The sequence below is a fragment of the Aristolochia californica genome, unplaced genomic scaffold (assembly GCF_029961685.1).
Source record: "Aristolochia californica isolate CCGP_79_NKW_82.1479 unplaced genomic scaffold, dmAriCali1.0.hap1 SCAF_12, whole genome shotgun sequence".
NCBI lineage: Eukaryota > Viridiplantae > Streptophyta > Magnoliopsida > Piperales > Aristolochiaceae > Aristolochia > Aristolochia californica.
In genome coordinates this window covers 28,077,504-28,093,617 of record NW_027181793.1, presented here as the reverse complement: position 1 = coordinate 28,093,617, position 16,114 = coordinate 28,077,504, and the positions used below count along the sequence as shown (strand labels likewise).

General features: G+C 39.8%; 2 protein-coding genes and 1 pseudogene across 2 annotated transcripts; all 3 read left to right on the top strand.

Moving 5' to 3' along the window:
* The first annotated feature begins 3,831 nt into the window (after positions 1-3,831).
* On the top strand, positions 3,832-5,464 carry LOC137945267 (xyloglucan endotransglucosylase protein 1-like). Its single transcript, XM_068791070.1, has 3 exons — positions 3,832-4,218; positions 4,311-4,504; positions 4,848-5,464. Exons 1-3 carry the CDS (start codon positions 3,952-3,954, stop codon positions 5,230-5,232), a joined length of 846 nt encoding a protein of 281 aa, XP_068647171.1. The 5' UTR covers positions 3,832-3,951; the 3' UTR covers positions 5,233-5,464.
* Positions 5,465-10,357: 4,893 nt separating this feature from the next.
* Positions 10,358-11,453, top strand: LOC137945232 (xyloglucan endotransglucosylase protein 1-like). The gene is made up of 3 exons (XM_068791008.1): positions 10,358-10,645; positions 10,766-10,959; positions 11,054-11,453. The coding sequence occupies exons 1-3, from the start codon at positions 10,358-10,360 to the stop codon at positions 11,451-11,453; spliced, it is 882 nt and encodes a 293-aa protein (XP_068647109.1).
* Positions 11,454-12,787: 1,334 nt separating this feature from the next.
* On the top strand, positions 12,788-14,692 carry LOC137945216 (probable xyloglucan endotransglucosylase/hydrolase protein 6; annotated as a pseudogene).
* The last annotated feature ends 1,422 nt before the right edge of the window (positions 14,693-16,114 follow it).

Sequence of the window (16,114 nt, the reverse complement as noted above, 5' to 3'; positions counted from 1 at the left end):
AATGGACTTACTACACTTACTGCATAGGCGATATCAGGTCATGTATGGGAGAGATAAATAAGTTTTTCAACCAATCTCTAGTATCTTTCTTTTTCTGTTGGCACTTGGTCTAGGTATTCTCCAAGCTTATGATTTAGAATTATTGGGATATCTGCAGGTTTACACTCCAGTAGTCCAACTTCTAATAATAGATCTATGATATATTTTCATTGGGAAAGGAATATGCTTTGCTTGGACCTAACAACTTCGATTCCCAAAAAATATTTGAGTCATCCAAAAATTTTCATCTCAAATTTTGTTACCAATTGCTCTTGAAGTCTTGCTATTTCTTCTAGATCATCTCCTATAATGATCATATCGTCTACATACACTATCAAAGCAGTTACTTTACCTCATCGGTGCTTTAAGAATAGTGTATGATATGAGTTACTTTGTTTAAAACCATATTTCCACATTGCCAAACTCAATCTCCCTAACCACGCTCTAAAAGATTGCTTCAAGCCATATAAAGTTCGTTGGAGTTTGCACACTGTCTTTGCTTCATAATTTATTATATATCTTGGAGGAATATCCACGTAGATTTCTTCTTCAAGATCTCCATGGAGAAAACACATGTTTAACGTCAAATTGGTGCAGTGGCCAATCAAGATTAGCTGCAAGAGATAACAAAACTCTAAAGGTATTCAATTTGGCCACTGGTGAGAATGTCTCTTGATAATCCATGCCATATGTTTGTGTATATCCTTTTGCTAATAGCCTTACCTTGTACCGTTCAACTGCTCCATCGAATTTTTATTTGATGAAGAATACTCTTTTACACCCCATTGTTCTTTTACCTTCAGGTCAAGGAACAAGACTCGAGGTCTCATTTTTTAGTAATGCCTTCATTTCTTCCTTCATGACTTGAACCCATTGAATGTCTTTCAGAACTTCATCAACACTTGTGGGGACATGTTATGAGGAGAGTTCATTTACAAACTTCTTGAGGGGTTCAGACAGTTCTTTTGTAGACACATAATTGGCAATAGGGTATTTTGATTTGTTTTCGTTCACTCCAGGAGAATATCTGTTTGGTAGTTTGCCCCTATTGCGTCTGACAGGTAATTCATAACCAATAGGAATAGCCATATCGTTAGAATTTTGAGGTGTGACAGGATTACTTACCTCAATGATATTCTCAGGAGATGGGTCGTTGGATATTGAAGAGAAGAGGGGTACTGCTTCATCTTCAATTTCTGAAGATGTCTTCTATGGATTCGGTTTCATAGTGGTCGCTATACTAGTGTGCTTGAACCAGTCAAATGTCATCCAATTTAGCTCTTTTTTTCGTATCTCGTCCTGAAGAGAGGAATTGGATGTAGCGGACAAGTAGAAAGATTCAGATTTAAGAAACGTGACATCCATAGTTTCGTATGTGCGCCGAGTAGTTGGATCGTAGTAGCGATATCCTTTTTTAAAGACCGCATATCCCAAAAACAAACACCGAATGACACACGGATCAAGCTTCGAGCGTTGGTTTTTGTGGAGATTAACGAACACAACACAGCCAAAAATTCGAGGGGGCAGCATGAGCACCGAGGGTAATGAAACACAGTTTGATAAGACTTGTAGGGGAGTCTTACCTTCGTTTAGGTATCTGAAATATATGTTTCCCGATCTATTTTTGAATTTATCAGTTCTGGATTTTTAACTGTGAGACTTGCATTTTAGCTAAAAGTCATCGAGTCAATTATCCGTTACGTATGAATAAGAGCGATAATCTTTTTTCTTTAATTCACTCTGATGTGTGAGCCCCCCCCCCCCCCCCCCCCCCTCAAGATGCTAGGTCTAGTGTTCGTTGGTTTGTCATATTTATTGATGACTGCACACGAATGACTTGATTTTACTTGTTGAAACACAAGGATGAGGTCTTTCATACCTTTCAATCCTTTCATAAGATGATCCAAACACAGTTCTCTACCAACATTCAAATTCATCGATCTGATAATGGTGGAGAATAAGTGAATCTTCAGATCCGTGATTATTTCCAACACCATGGACTGATTCATAAAACCTCGTGCCCCTAAACTCCTCAGCAAAATGGTATTACAGAGAGAAAAATCGCCACATTGTTCAAACAACTCTAATACCATGTAAATTCGTAAAATCTTTCTTTCTTTCTCATCTTATTTCATATACTTACATCTCTATTTATATACATAGTATTGCATTTACTCCTAACCCGTCTCTCATATCATCTCGGCGGCCGTAACTACCGAGAACTTCTTCCTCTGTTTTTAAGGATCTAGAAGACCATTCTAGAGGAAGAAGTCCTTTGGAGGAACGCCAACAGCTAGTGCAGTAGCTGAGAATTGAGATGGCTGGAAATAGGGACAGCTAAAGTGGAGTTTGGTAAGGAGCTCAAGGGCTCTTGAATCGAGGATTGATATCCATTGAATGTGTTTATTCATCTAAGGAATCTTCAATAATAGAGATCTACATCTTTTCATATATATCCTATCTATACCTGCTGATGTCGGTTCGTTAGTTGGTAATTATCATTTTTATCTATCGCATCACTCTCTTTTCTGCCTCTCCTCTGCAATCAACTCAACTGACATCAGAATCAACAACTTCTTTGTGGTTGGTTAGATCTCTTTAAATCTTCTTTGTACATAATCACATTCTACCTCTTAGTGCAGTACTGGTGACATGTTCAGGACATCAAAAGTATGGAAACCAGTTGTCCAGAATTAAGACTTCGTGTAAGTACGATTGAGATCAGGTTTGAGCAGCCAATTCCGGTAGACAGCCTACTCACAGTGGTATTTCACTTTCACCAACCAAAGCCATCCGTGCAGAAGAAGTTGAGAATGGCCTAACTCTAGTCGCCCGTGAAGAACGTCGTCTTCTCTCATGGAATAGAATGATATGGGTTTGATTCCTCTATCATCAGCCACCACGGAGGATAGGAATCAGACGATAGATATAGGTAAGAGAATCAAAAGTGACCCATTTCCTTATCTCCCTAATAGAGAGATAATAGAGAGTTGATAATAATAACACTAGTAACTAACTGAAACAGTCGTCCGTCGCAGTAGGAAACTTAGTGGAGGCCTCCTGGACAGGACGAGTGCGACATGAAGCCAAACTAGAGACGGTCTCTCAATTCCATGAAGGGTATAGAAACAGGGAGTGCCACAACTTGGATAAACTTTCCGTCTGGACGCTAACAGGCTTTGAAGTGACAAAATTTGCCAGTTGTAGCTGCCAGTGAACCACCATGACTGCACCATGGATTGCAGCTCAGTGATAGAGACAAACAGGGGAAGATTAATAAAAGGAAGGACAAGATTCGTTTTCACTTGTCAGAGTCCACATCCAGTCACCTTAAATTAAATCCTTTAATATGGGTTGTAGGCATTATCCATTCTTTCTCATGTCTTTAAATTGGTGGCTACTAAAGAAGAAAGAAGAATAGACTTGCAGAGTTGCTCTCCGATGACAAAAAAACTGAACAGGTGAACGGAAAAAAAGGCTGATAATTAAGTTGTTCGTCATCTCAAACAGGAAGAAATAAAAACTGAAGCACAAAGAGAGAAAAGATGGCCAGGACGGGATTACAAGTTCCAGCTAGCCCAAATGGTTGAAGCTTATCTACGACTGCAATTAATCTCATTGCCCACGCTTTCAATCACAATCATCATCATCGCTGAATTATCATCAGTTTCAGTCTCTCTCTAATCTCTCTACTTTTTCTAGTCTCTACGTACCTTCCAAAAAAAATATCGTTCTACCAAACCCCCCACCAACTCCTATAATAAGCCAGCTGCAGCGCATTGCCCAAGCAACTCTCTGCCTCTCGCTTCCAATCCTTCCCCTATATAATCCCAGTTGCTTCACCAGGGAGACCGCAATTCAAACATCCTTATCGATCAGTCCGACCTCTTGGAACAATCCTGCAACAGAACTATGAAAATGTTGAAAGTTGTTTTGTTCCTGCACACCCTTCTCTCACCCTTCTTCCTCGCCGCCGCGGGGAATTTCTATTCCAACGTCGACATCGAGTGGGGAGGTGAGCGGGCGAAGATATCCAATGCCGGGCAGCTCCTCCAGCTTTCACTTGACAGGGCCTCCGGCTCTGGGTTCCAGTCCAGACAGGAATATTTATATGGGAAGATAGACTTGCAGATAAAATTGGTAGCGGGAAACTCTGCCGGAACGGTCACCGCTTACTATGTAAGAGAACAAGTTATTTTACTTCTTCGTTGAAAGTCTATGCATATAACGACTTTATGATTGATATAGTTATGTGGTGGGCGGTGGTGCAGTTATCTTCAATGGGACCTACACACGACGAAATAGATTTCGAGTTCCTGGGGAACGTCACCGGTGAGCCTTACATCCTTCATACAAACGTTTACACACAAGGGAAAGGCAACAGAGAGCAACAGTTCTACCTCTGGTTTGATCCCCGCGCCGACTTTCACACCTACTCGATTCTATGGAATCAGCAGCAAATACTGTTGAGTTTCTACTTTGTCTTCTCTTTGTTTCTTCCATTAACTCATCTGGTGATTAAAAAATACAGGAGCAGATTCGCACGACTGCGACAATAATTGACCAGAACAGGACTGCTCGCCAGCCTCGTCCTCTTACTCTGATACTAAAAACACGAAAAATGACGTAAATTAATAGAGCAACCACAATTGAAAAGTAGAGGATAAAAAATAAAAATAAAACAGTTACGTAACCTGAATAATTTGTAGGATATTGTCAGTCTCAACCTCCAAAAGATACCAAACTTTTATTACCTCAAATGATCACTAACTCCAATATTAACAGTAAATTGCTTTGCTCTGCCACAGATTCTACGTGGATGGAACTCCGATCAGAGTGTTCAGGAACGCCGAGGGGGTGGGAGTTCCATACCCAAAGAGCCAACCAATGCGACTCTACTCCAGCCTCTGGAATGCAGACGACTGGGCCACCCGTGGAGGCCTCGTGAAGATTGATTGGTCCCATGTGCCGTTCGTGGCATCGTACCGGAACTTCGCCGCCGACGCCTGCGTCTGGTCTGTTGGACGGTCAACCTGCTCAGCATCGAAAGGGAGGTGGTGGACCCAGTCCCTGGACTCCGGGGGCGCCCAGCGGCTGAAGTGGGTCCGGAAAAACTACATGATCTACGACTATTGCCACGACGCAAAGCGTTTCCCTCAAGGCTTTCCTCCCGAATGTTCACTCTCTGATTAAGATCGACTAAAAGGAAAAAAAATCTGCCCATAATTATTCATGAAAGCATGTAAGAAGAAAAGTTCTTCCTCTGTACTTACGGATGTAATTAGGAACTTAAAAAATGTGGAGGCAAGACTTCTGCCCTCCTGGGCTTCAATATTGTAAATGGTATTGTCTATACTCCAGATTGAGGCCAAAATAGAACATAAAAATTCCATCAGCTCGATCAAACATATTTACCATGGGCAAATTCACGGCTTATATTTAGCAAATTAATAGCTTAACTATGTATAATTTCTGGATGATTTACATGCTAATTGGTCCCTAAAGCATAAACATAGAAGGATAGAGAGGATGAAAAGGTTCATAGATACAATTGATCAAAATTAAAGATTTCTTAATTGCAATTGAAGCTCACGGGAATGCAAATTGATTATCTGAAGCTTAGAATAAGTTCTACAAACCCAAATAATGATTTAAAAACAGCTTTAGGTAATGAGTGATTTGAATATAAAAACTCAATTTGTTGAACACCAATTTGAGATACGAAAGTAATCGGCAAACGCGGCTCAATTGAATAGCCTATTTGAAAGTTAAGCTCAAAAATTCATGTTGGACTGTTTTTAAGAGAAAGAACAAGACACATAGGGGGGGTTAGTCAACTTGAAGGACGAGATGATCTTCAACCACATAACGCCCTTCAACACTTGAAGTCATTAGTGGAGCGCAGATGAAGCTTCATCTCGATGCAGGGGACGAAGAGGTCCTTCATCTCCACGGTTTAATTTCAATCATGTGGAAGAAGGCCCTTTTTGATCTTCTTTGAATTGAAGGACGGGCGACGCTCAAATTTTTCCCTCTCTCTCCTTGCACCCCCCCCCCCCCCCCCCCCCCATCGCGCGTCATCATTTTTCTTTTTTCTTCCTCTCTCCCGCACTCCCTTCCCTCTCTCGTCTCCCTGCGCCCCCGACGTTGATCTCATCCTTCATCTTCCTGCGCCCCCGATGTTGATCTCGTCCTTCATCTTCCTGCGCCCCCGATGTTGATCTCGTCCTTTGTCTTCAGCCACCATCTCAGTTCCCTCTCGTCTCCGGCCTCAACACTCGGTCTTCTTTCGGCCTCGCCCTCTCTCTCGCACCCCCTCTCTCATCTTCGTGACTCCCTCTCTTCTCTCGGACTCGCTCTCTTTCGCTTCTCTCTCTCTATTCCCTCCCGACCTCCCTTTCTTCTCTGTCTTCTCCCTCTCTTCTCCCTTTCGGCCTCCCACTCCCTTCTCTCTCTGGCTAGTCTTCTTTCCCCCAGAAAATACCTTCCGATTTCGTTCAATTTCCCCATTTCCATTTCGATTTTCTTCGATTTTGGACATTTGGGCATCGATTGCTTAATATCTACTTCGATTAGGCATCGATTTCACCCTTCGGCTTCGGATTTCCCCAAATTTCAGAAGGTATGCCTAAACCCTAATTTTTTTTCATTAAATTAGTGTTTTATTTGATTTAAATTTATTTTTAGTGCGTAATTGGGGGTTATTTGTGCATTATTTTGGGATTTAGGATTACGGTTTATAGTCTAAATTCTTGATTCGTGTATGGATTATTTTTAGGGTTTGTTGCTCGGTATTTAAGGCTCAAGTAATTAGGGTTTAGGGTTTATGGTTAAGGATTTAGGGTATTTTAGGGATTAGGGTTTTTAAGGTTTAGGGGGTTTAGGGTTTTTAAGCTATAAGGTTTTTTGGGTTTAGAGCTTGGGGTTTAGGGTTTAGGGCTTTTAATGTGTTAAGTCCTGGAATTAGTGTTTAGGGTTTAGGGTTTGATGGTTTAGTTTTTTTTTATTTTTATGGTTTGTGTTTCGGGTTTAGTATTTATGCTAAGGGTTTAGGGTATTTTAGGGATTAGGATTTTTAAGGTTTAGGGGGTTTATGGTTTTTAAGGTTTTGGGGGTTTTGTATTTTTAAGTTCTAGGGTTTTTTAGGTTTGGGGGGGGGGGGGGGGGGGGGGGGGGGGGGTGGTTTAAGGTTTAGGGTTTTGGGCTTTTAAGGTATTAAGTTCTGGAATTAGTGTTTAGGGGTTTTTAGTCCGATTCAAACAAGGTTGAGTCGCCTACACGGGCGTCCATTAGCCAACAAAACCCGACCCCCATCACTGACGAAATACAGTTCATAGTGACTGCGAAGTTATATGGGGCTCTACCAGGGGTCTTCGGTGAATTTGGATTTAATGTGTGTGTGTTTTCATTGTTTAGTGCATATGCATTAGTGAAAATAATTTAATTAATTTTAAAATGTGTGAAAATGTTGTTGAGAATTTTTGAAGTGCTATGAAATATTTTTGCCATGTAGTGAGGAGATTCGGGTATTATACATATCCACCACATGGTATTTTTTTTATGGTTTGTGTTTCGGGTTTAGGTTTAGGCTAAGGGTTTAGGGTATTTTTTTTATGGTTTGTGTTTCGGGTTTAGGTTTAGGCTAAGGGTTTAGGGTATTTTAGGGATTTGGATTTTTAAGGTTTAGGGGGTTTATGGTTTTTAAGGTTTTGGGGGTTTTGTGTTTTTAAGCTCTAGGGTTTTTTAGGTTTTGGGTTTGGAATTAGGGTTTAGGGTTTTGGGCTTTTAAGGTATTAAGTTCTGGAATTAGTGTTTAGGGGTTTTTAGTCCAATTCAAACAAGGCTGAGTCACCTTCATGGGCGTCCATTAGCCAACGAAACCCGACCCCCATCATTGATGAGGTACAGTTCGTAGTGATTGTGAAGTTATATGGGGCTCTACCAGGGGTGTTCGGTGAATTTGGACTTGATGTGTGTGTTTTCTCATTGTTTAGTGCATATGCAGTAGTGATAATAGTTTAATTAATTTTGAAATGTTTTAGAATGTTGTTGATGATTTTTGAAGTGCTATGGAATGTTTTTGCCATGTGGTAAGGAGATTTTGGTGTTATACATATCCACCACATGGTATTTTTTATTTTATTTTTGTTTCGATTTAACCCTTCGGCTTTGATTTTTCTCAAATTTAATAAGGTAAGTCTAAACTCTATTTTTTTTTTTTTTGATTTAGTTTTGTATTAGATTTGCCTTATAGACAGCTACTTGTGATTGATATATCCTACTTTTGATATTGTTGAGAACTTGTTGACCAATACCATTTCAACCATTGTTCTAAGATTTTGTTTTCCAATCTTTTTTTTTTGGAGTAGGAGACTTTTGAGTCCGGAGGCCTGCTTGAGAATGTCTCATCAGGGCAATATTTATATCCCTATTCAGAATTTTTAGATTGTTAAAAGTAAACTAGTAAATAATTGGACCTTTTTTTTTTTACCATAATCATAGATTTATTCTGGATGTTCTTACTTGCATGTCAGGGCAATGCGGATGATGTAACAGTTGCAGTATTGAAGGAGTTGCCTCCTCTACAAGAGAAAGATCAATCAAGGGGAAGATTTGGAGATCAGTTAATAGGGGGAAATGGGCGAGGAACAACTAGCATGAAGAGAAACAAATATAGTTTGTAAATTTATAATGGATTTATAGTTTTTATTTGGGCGATTGTAAATTGATAGTGATATTTCATTTAATTTTTTTGTGTTTGATTATTGTATAGAGTTTATTTATAATGTTATGCAGTGTATGGAGTGTTTAGACTATTTTATGAAGTGTATATAAACAATTCCATAGAGTGTTTATGGAATGTATACACAATTTTATGGAGTATTTATAGAGTATTTATGCAGGTATTATGTATATTGATTATGCCCAATTTTAAGTAGAGGTCATGCCGAATTTTATACAGGTATTATAGACATAGATTATGCTCAATTTTAAGAAGAGGTTATGCCCAATCTTATACATGTATTATATATATAGGTTATGCCTAATTTTATGTAGAGGTCATATCCAATTTTATGTAAAATGTATACAGACAGCGACAATTGCGATGGTCTTAAGGATGTGGGTAGCCAATTAACATGCTTTCGGAGGCAGAGTGTATTAGAATTAACAAGAACAACACAATTTCGAGATGCCATATCGACTTCCATGTGGAACGATAAATGATGGTTGTATCTTATTACTTTTGAACATGCGTCGTTTATATGTACTAAACTTGTAACTTGATGATTTTAATATTAAAGGCACGAACTCGTTATTAGAATAATCTTTTTTTAGGTTATTAATAAAGTTGTATATGTATTTATTTATTATTTTTGTTCAATTTTATTAGTATATTAAACTTCATATTTAAGTCTTTGGTAAATAAAATATAATTAAAGTATGCATTTGATTAATTAATTACATTTAATTTTGTCAAAATATATTATTAATTAATACCATGTAAAAAATCTATCTTATGTTATTAATATAATACTTTTTATTCATTAATCATAATTTTTTTATTTACTCTATTGTATTAGTGATTTAATAGTAGTAATTAAAATATTGTTAACACAAACACTTGGTTTAATTAAATTATTTTTATAATTAATAAAATCAATAGTTTTAAATTTCTAAGATGAAGATGAAGATGAAGTTGTCCACACTAACACCCTATTTCGAAGATTTCGAAGATGAAGTTGTCCACACTAACACCCATTTCGAAGATGAAGATCATGCAGATGCATAAGATGAAGATGAAGATCGAATTTTTATTTTGTTGACTAACCCCCCCATATGTAAATCCTAAATTAAATGATCCAATAGAAGTTTTTAGTAATCTTTTCAGCAATATATATAAAGTTATAAACAGAAAGCTGTAACTCGAATCCATCCGACTCAGCCATTTTTTTTTTTTTTTTTGAATCGGAAGAGTCTCTCGTCTCGACCATTCCCTGAATCAAACCCTGTTCAAGTGCAATATCATCCGGTGCAACCAGTTGACACCTGACTTGGATGATGCCTAACCGATGCTTTGAACTGCATCAAAGTCAACCCCTCTCGATGCGGCAATTATTCCAGCTTTCATTACTCGTTTTCCAGCTCAACCCACCGCGCCCATACTCACCTTCATGGATATTTCCTTCTTCTCCAGTGTTTTCTATATATTTGCTCGGCGTCGCATATCTTCCTATATCAGTCCACACATCCTCTTCTCACCTCTACCTTCTCTCTGCAGTTCTACGTTCCAGCTTGTCACCACAGACTTTAGTCATTGATGATGTCTTCTCCATCTGCTGCTTTTCGTTCCTCGCTGGTGCTCTCTCTTCTGCTTCTTGCTACGAGTCTACACCTGGGCTCAGCCGGAAATTTCTATCAGGATTTCGACATCACATGGGGCGATGGTCGTGGCAAGATCTTAAACGGAGGCCAGGTGCTGACTCTCTCCCTTGACAAGGCCTCCGGCTCCGGCTTCAAATCCAAGAAAGAATATCTGTTCGGCAGGATCGACATGCAGCTGAAGCTTGTCCCTGGAAACTCGGCTGGCACGGTCACTGCTTACTATGTAAGCGACGACTCTGATCATTACTGCCTTGAAACTTAATACTCTCTGATTTGAGTGGATGGTGTTAACTCATGTTTAATTCTTTGAAAGAAATTAGATGCTCACATATTTCTGTTGCAGCTTTCTTCTCAAGGGGCGACCTGGGACGAAATCGACTTTGAGTTCCTCGGAAACATTAGTGGACAACCTTACACAATCCACACCAATGTGTTCACACAAGGAAAGGGGAACAGAGAACAGCAGTTTCACTTGTGGTTCGATCCCACTAAGGCGTTCCATACTTACTCCATCCTGTGGAACCCAAAGCACATAATGTAAGTAATCCAAGTACTTTACTCACTTTCTTGACACATTTACACGATTACACATTCATTTCTTTCTTACATTTATTTATTCTCTTTCTTTCAGTTTCTACGTGGATGGTATCACCATAAGGATGTTCAAGAATATGGAGCATATGGGACTTCCCTTCCCCAAGAACCAGCCCATGAGGATCTACTCGAGCCTGTGGAACGCAGATGACTGGGCAACGCAAGGCGGGCGTGTGAAAACCGATTGGAATAACGCGCCATTCACAGCCTCTTACAGAAACTTCAATGCCAACGCCTGCGTTTGGTCAGCTGGAGGATCTTCTTGTGCTCCAGTGCTTCCTGATTCAACCTCTGAGAATGCCTGGATGAGCCACGAAGTAGATTCAAACAACCGAAAGTGGTTGAGATGGGTGCGGAAGAATTACATGATCTACGACTACTGCGCTGATTCCAACCGCTTTCCTCAAGGTCTGCCACTCGAGTGTAAACGGAAATAAGCCATGCATTTGTCCATATGCAGTCATTATATTCCATTTCATTCGTTCTTGTAAATTACAATTTATTCATTGTATTCAATTCAATTCAATTCATCCTCTTCCTTCACTGTAATAAATGAAGTTTTGGACATGATCAGCCCGTAGATTCATTTGCGTTTTAAAGATAAAGAAAGATTTTGTATAAAATTCTATTAAAAATTACATTAAGAATAATTTGATCATAGTTGTAAGAAATAAAAAAAATTAATGACAATAAGAAACCTGCTTTCTAAAAAGTGGACGCCACCTTGTTACATCAATGTCAAAAGTTACAAACGTAATAATTATATCTTTTGGCATATGCTTAGTTTAAAAGATTTTTTATTCATTTAACGCGTTATTATTTTAGTTTATAAAATTATGTGTATGAGGGTTGTTTTAAATACTGGACCGAACCGACGGAATTTAAAGTGAGGTTCGTGCAGTCACGTGATCTAACGACCCCATTTGAGAGAAGACACACGTGGGCCCGACAGAAGAGCTATCCAATGGTGGCCCCGACAGAATTAAACCAACCGACACCAAAACGTGTCTCTCAACAATTGGCTATCCGTCCAACATTTATCTTTTTTTACCCCTTTTCGAGGCATCATTTTTCTTTACTTTATAAAAACCTTGAGCTACCAGTAAATGACACGTGTCCATTAGTCTCAATCATCTACGTGACTTCCAGGTGAACCTGCGCCTATAAAATTACTGGACAAATCTGTGGGCCTAATTTGGAATTTCAACTGAGCTGGAGCTTCTTGTCCTGTCCGTTTCCTCCGCTGTCGGTCGATTTGTCCCCTTCCCCGCCTTGTCGCCGGAGCTGCGGCTGAAGTGGTAGAAGACGCAAGATTGAATTCCGAGCTCCACCACACAACAGTTAAGCATGTTTTAAATCAACGGAAGCCCAACGTTGGTTAGATCAAAATGCCAGCCGATCAAGGAATATTTCTTCCGCTGCTTTATTTTTTAGACCCCCACCAGAAGGAGATGGTATCAAACTGTTCGTGAATTTTAGAACGGAGAGAGCTGCTTGGTTGCTTGATATCGAAAACGTAATTATAAAAAGCGCGCAATTAAGGTTTGTTTTCTCAACCATATTTTAGATACAGTGATGTCCACATAATCAACAGTAAATATTGTCTATATTATGAACATCAACTTTTTCAAAAAGTTGAAGCAAGTGGGCTACTTTTTCGCCATCCTGTGATCTTCTGATCAAACGGCGATAAATATCTCTTTAATGGTTCATTGAAGTTCTCCGCACCTCTATCGTGTTTCCATGTATAAATAGATGCCAGCGTCGAAAGCACTTCACACTATACAACCCATACTAACGAATGGCGCGCATGGCTTCTGATCTTCTTTTGGCGCTCTGCGTGTCTCTTCTGCTTGCCTTCTTCTCCCCTTCCATGGCAAAGCCTGCCTCTTTCTATCAAGATTTCCAGGTAACATGGGCTCGGAACCATATCAAGCAAATGGAAAACGGGTCTGCAGTTCAGCTGCTGCTCGATCAATCTGCCGGTACCCACCATCACCATTTTTTTGCTATAATTTTAATTTCTCCTGCTACATGCTTCTACGTTCCCGTCATTTTACTGGTTTTGAATTCTCCATCAATACAGGCTCTGGCTTCGCTTCCAAGCAAAAGTACATGTTTGGACGAGTTAGTATGAAGATCAAACTCGTTCCCGGGGATTCGGCCGGGACAGTCACTGCATTTTATGTACGTGCCTTCCAAATCTTTGTAGTTTCTTTTTCTCTAATAGTCACTGGCCCCTACCTGTCTCCTTTCCTTCCCCTTGGCATTTTTGCTAAATTCCTTCCATTTTGTTTAAACGCAGATGAGTTCCGACAACAGCACGGTTCGAGATGAATTGGACTTCGAATTTTTGGGGAACCGGTCAGGTCAGCCCTACACAGTGCAAACTAACGTCTTTGCGCGAGGAAAGGGTGACAGGGAGCAGAGGGTAAACCTTTGGTTCGACCCGTCTGCTGCCTTTCACGGCTACTCATTCCTTTGGAATCGTCACCACACGGTGTGAGTATTTTAGAGCAGAATTATTCATTACCCTACTGTAAGGGCATTCTCTAACCTCCCTAAGTACAGAGGCTCATAAAGAGAGAGATGAAGAGAGTACCCGCATTCATGATCTTCTTCCTTACCGATTTAATGGGTGGAGAGAGAGAGAGAGAGACAGACCGATGGCTCCATTTAATTTCATAAAATTGAGCGGCGAATGTGGTCCAGTTCTCGTCCTCATCAACCGGTTCAAACTTTTGAGCCTAGCGTCTCTTTCCTTGTAGATGAGTCCGCAGCTAAAGAATGGAGAAGGGAGTTTCCCTGGAAAATGATGAGACATCATTCCAAAAGTAAGCACGGACTTGGATAGCATTCCATGTCTAGAAAGGTTTAGTGTAACATGAACCCTGTCTCCCTGGTCTTATCTCCATGTCCACTTCCATCCACTTTAGTCTCCGAGTCTGAGGTGCCCAAGGCGGTGGATAGAGAGAGAGAGAGAGAGAGATAGAGAGGGGGAGAGATGTGGGGTCAGGACTCGGGAGTATAAACTGGGTTTAATCGTAAACGAATTAATAGCATTTACGTCAACGAATTGCTTTATAGATCATAAATGTACACTTTGTCACAGGTTTTATGTGGATGATGTACCGATAAGGGTGTACAAGAACAATGAAGCAAGAGGGGTCCCATACCCCAAGTCTCAGCCGATGGGCATCTACTCCACCTTATGGAATGCTGACAACTGGGCCACGCGTGGTGGTTTGGAGAAGATCAATTGGAGCAAAGCCCCCTTCACCGCCTATTACAAAGAGTTCGACATAGAAGGCTGCAACGTCCCGGACCGGCCGGCTGTACCACCATGGGCAACAATTGGTGGGATGGACCGTCTTACCAAGAGCTCAGCTCCGTTGAAGCTCGAAAGTACCGATGGGTTCGACTCAACCACATGGTTTATGATTACTGTACCGATAAGCTGAGGAACCCGATTCCCCCACCTGAATGTAGGGCTGGGATTTGATGAGAGACACTTGTTGAAACAAGAAAAAAAAGTGCGTGCCTCCGAAACGCAGGACTTTGTTCATTCAGAAAGAAAAAAAAACTGTATTTCAGCAAATATGATTGCCATACGTACAGTTTATCTGAAATAATGGTTGCACCATCTGTTGCAAACTTTTAGTTCCCATCCCTCAAAGACGGTTCTGCCACCCATAAAAAATACAGAAACATTTCATATTGAACAAGAGAGAATTTTTTCTTTTTATGTTTATTTAATAGTCACTAGTATAATAGTATTATCTGAAGCTTTGGTGGGAGTAGAGAAGTTTCATCTATTGCTTGTTTCGAAACGCTGCAAGCTCTAAATCTAAAGACTCCAAGTATTTATTACCTGACGGTTACAGATCTCGAGAAGCATCTCCTAGCTTCGACCAACTGGAGGCTGTAGCCTGAGCCTTTGGCACAATGGTCTCACCTGTGATGGGCGTATTAGGATGGCTGCTTATGTGCACGCAATCAAGTTTCCAAGAAAACAACCAACAACTATTAACTTGTTCTACTAGTAATACTGCTTCACGATATCATGGTCACACCTCACCCTGAAGCCTAATTCACCATTTTGAGATCCTAAACCAAACTAGAGATATAACTCCAGATGTTTTTGCTTAAGCCTCATCTCATAAGCCTTTCATAAACACTGTACTGAAGAATGGATCTTCCTACTCTCTGTGTACACACAACAAACCAAGATATGCACTAAATGTCTGACCAGAAGCTACATCGAAATGATAGAAACTCTGGGCATCAGAAAGTTCATTTCATTAAATGAATGGGCAAGGTCAACATATAGTAAGAACATTTAGAAAAACAAGACAATATGAATCTCCCCTGCCAAATTTCAGCTTATTCCCACCCACTCTTCCGGTCAAACGAGGAAAACCAAAACGCATGAGTATGTCTATTCCACAAAAAACCTGCAATCCATTTACATCATTGCGTATTTTGGCTAATTTCCTAAAGAAACCCCCTTCCTCTTTCATCATTATGTGCATTGGCTAATTTCCCTCTAATTTAAAGATTATTACAAAATATATGTATACAGCCAACACCAAGAGGAATGAAAACTGAGTAACCACTCATCTTTTTCCAGAACTGCAACAACAACAGAAATTCCGAAGCAACAGAATGATCATAATTTTTGAATTTTACCATAAAGGCACCAAAAGCATGCGATATGGAGACGGAACTAAAAGTTTCTATCACTATCAATCACAAAAATGAAACATTAAAAAATTTAAAGCATCTGATCCATCTAAAATAATAGCTCAAGTCAGAGATCTAGTATTTTGAATCCAGCCCAACATTGCAATGTTATACAAAAGAGTCAGTAACCCAAAAAAAGACAAAATTATTGCTCCAAAGATTCTATAAAAAACACTAAAAAGTTAGAAGAATCAAATGCTTCGCATGGAACATCTAGATTGATCAAGACCATAAAATGATATGCAAATGAAAAACTTTAGCACCGTAGAAAAACAGATCCCTCTCAAGTGTTGAAAAACCTACAAGAATAATGATTTTTGTAAACAATTCAAATTATGCAAATTGAAATACCAAA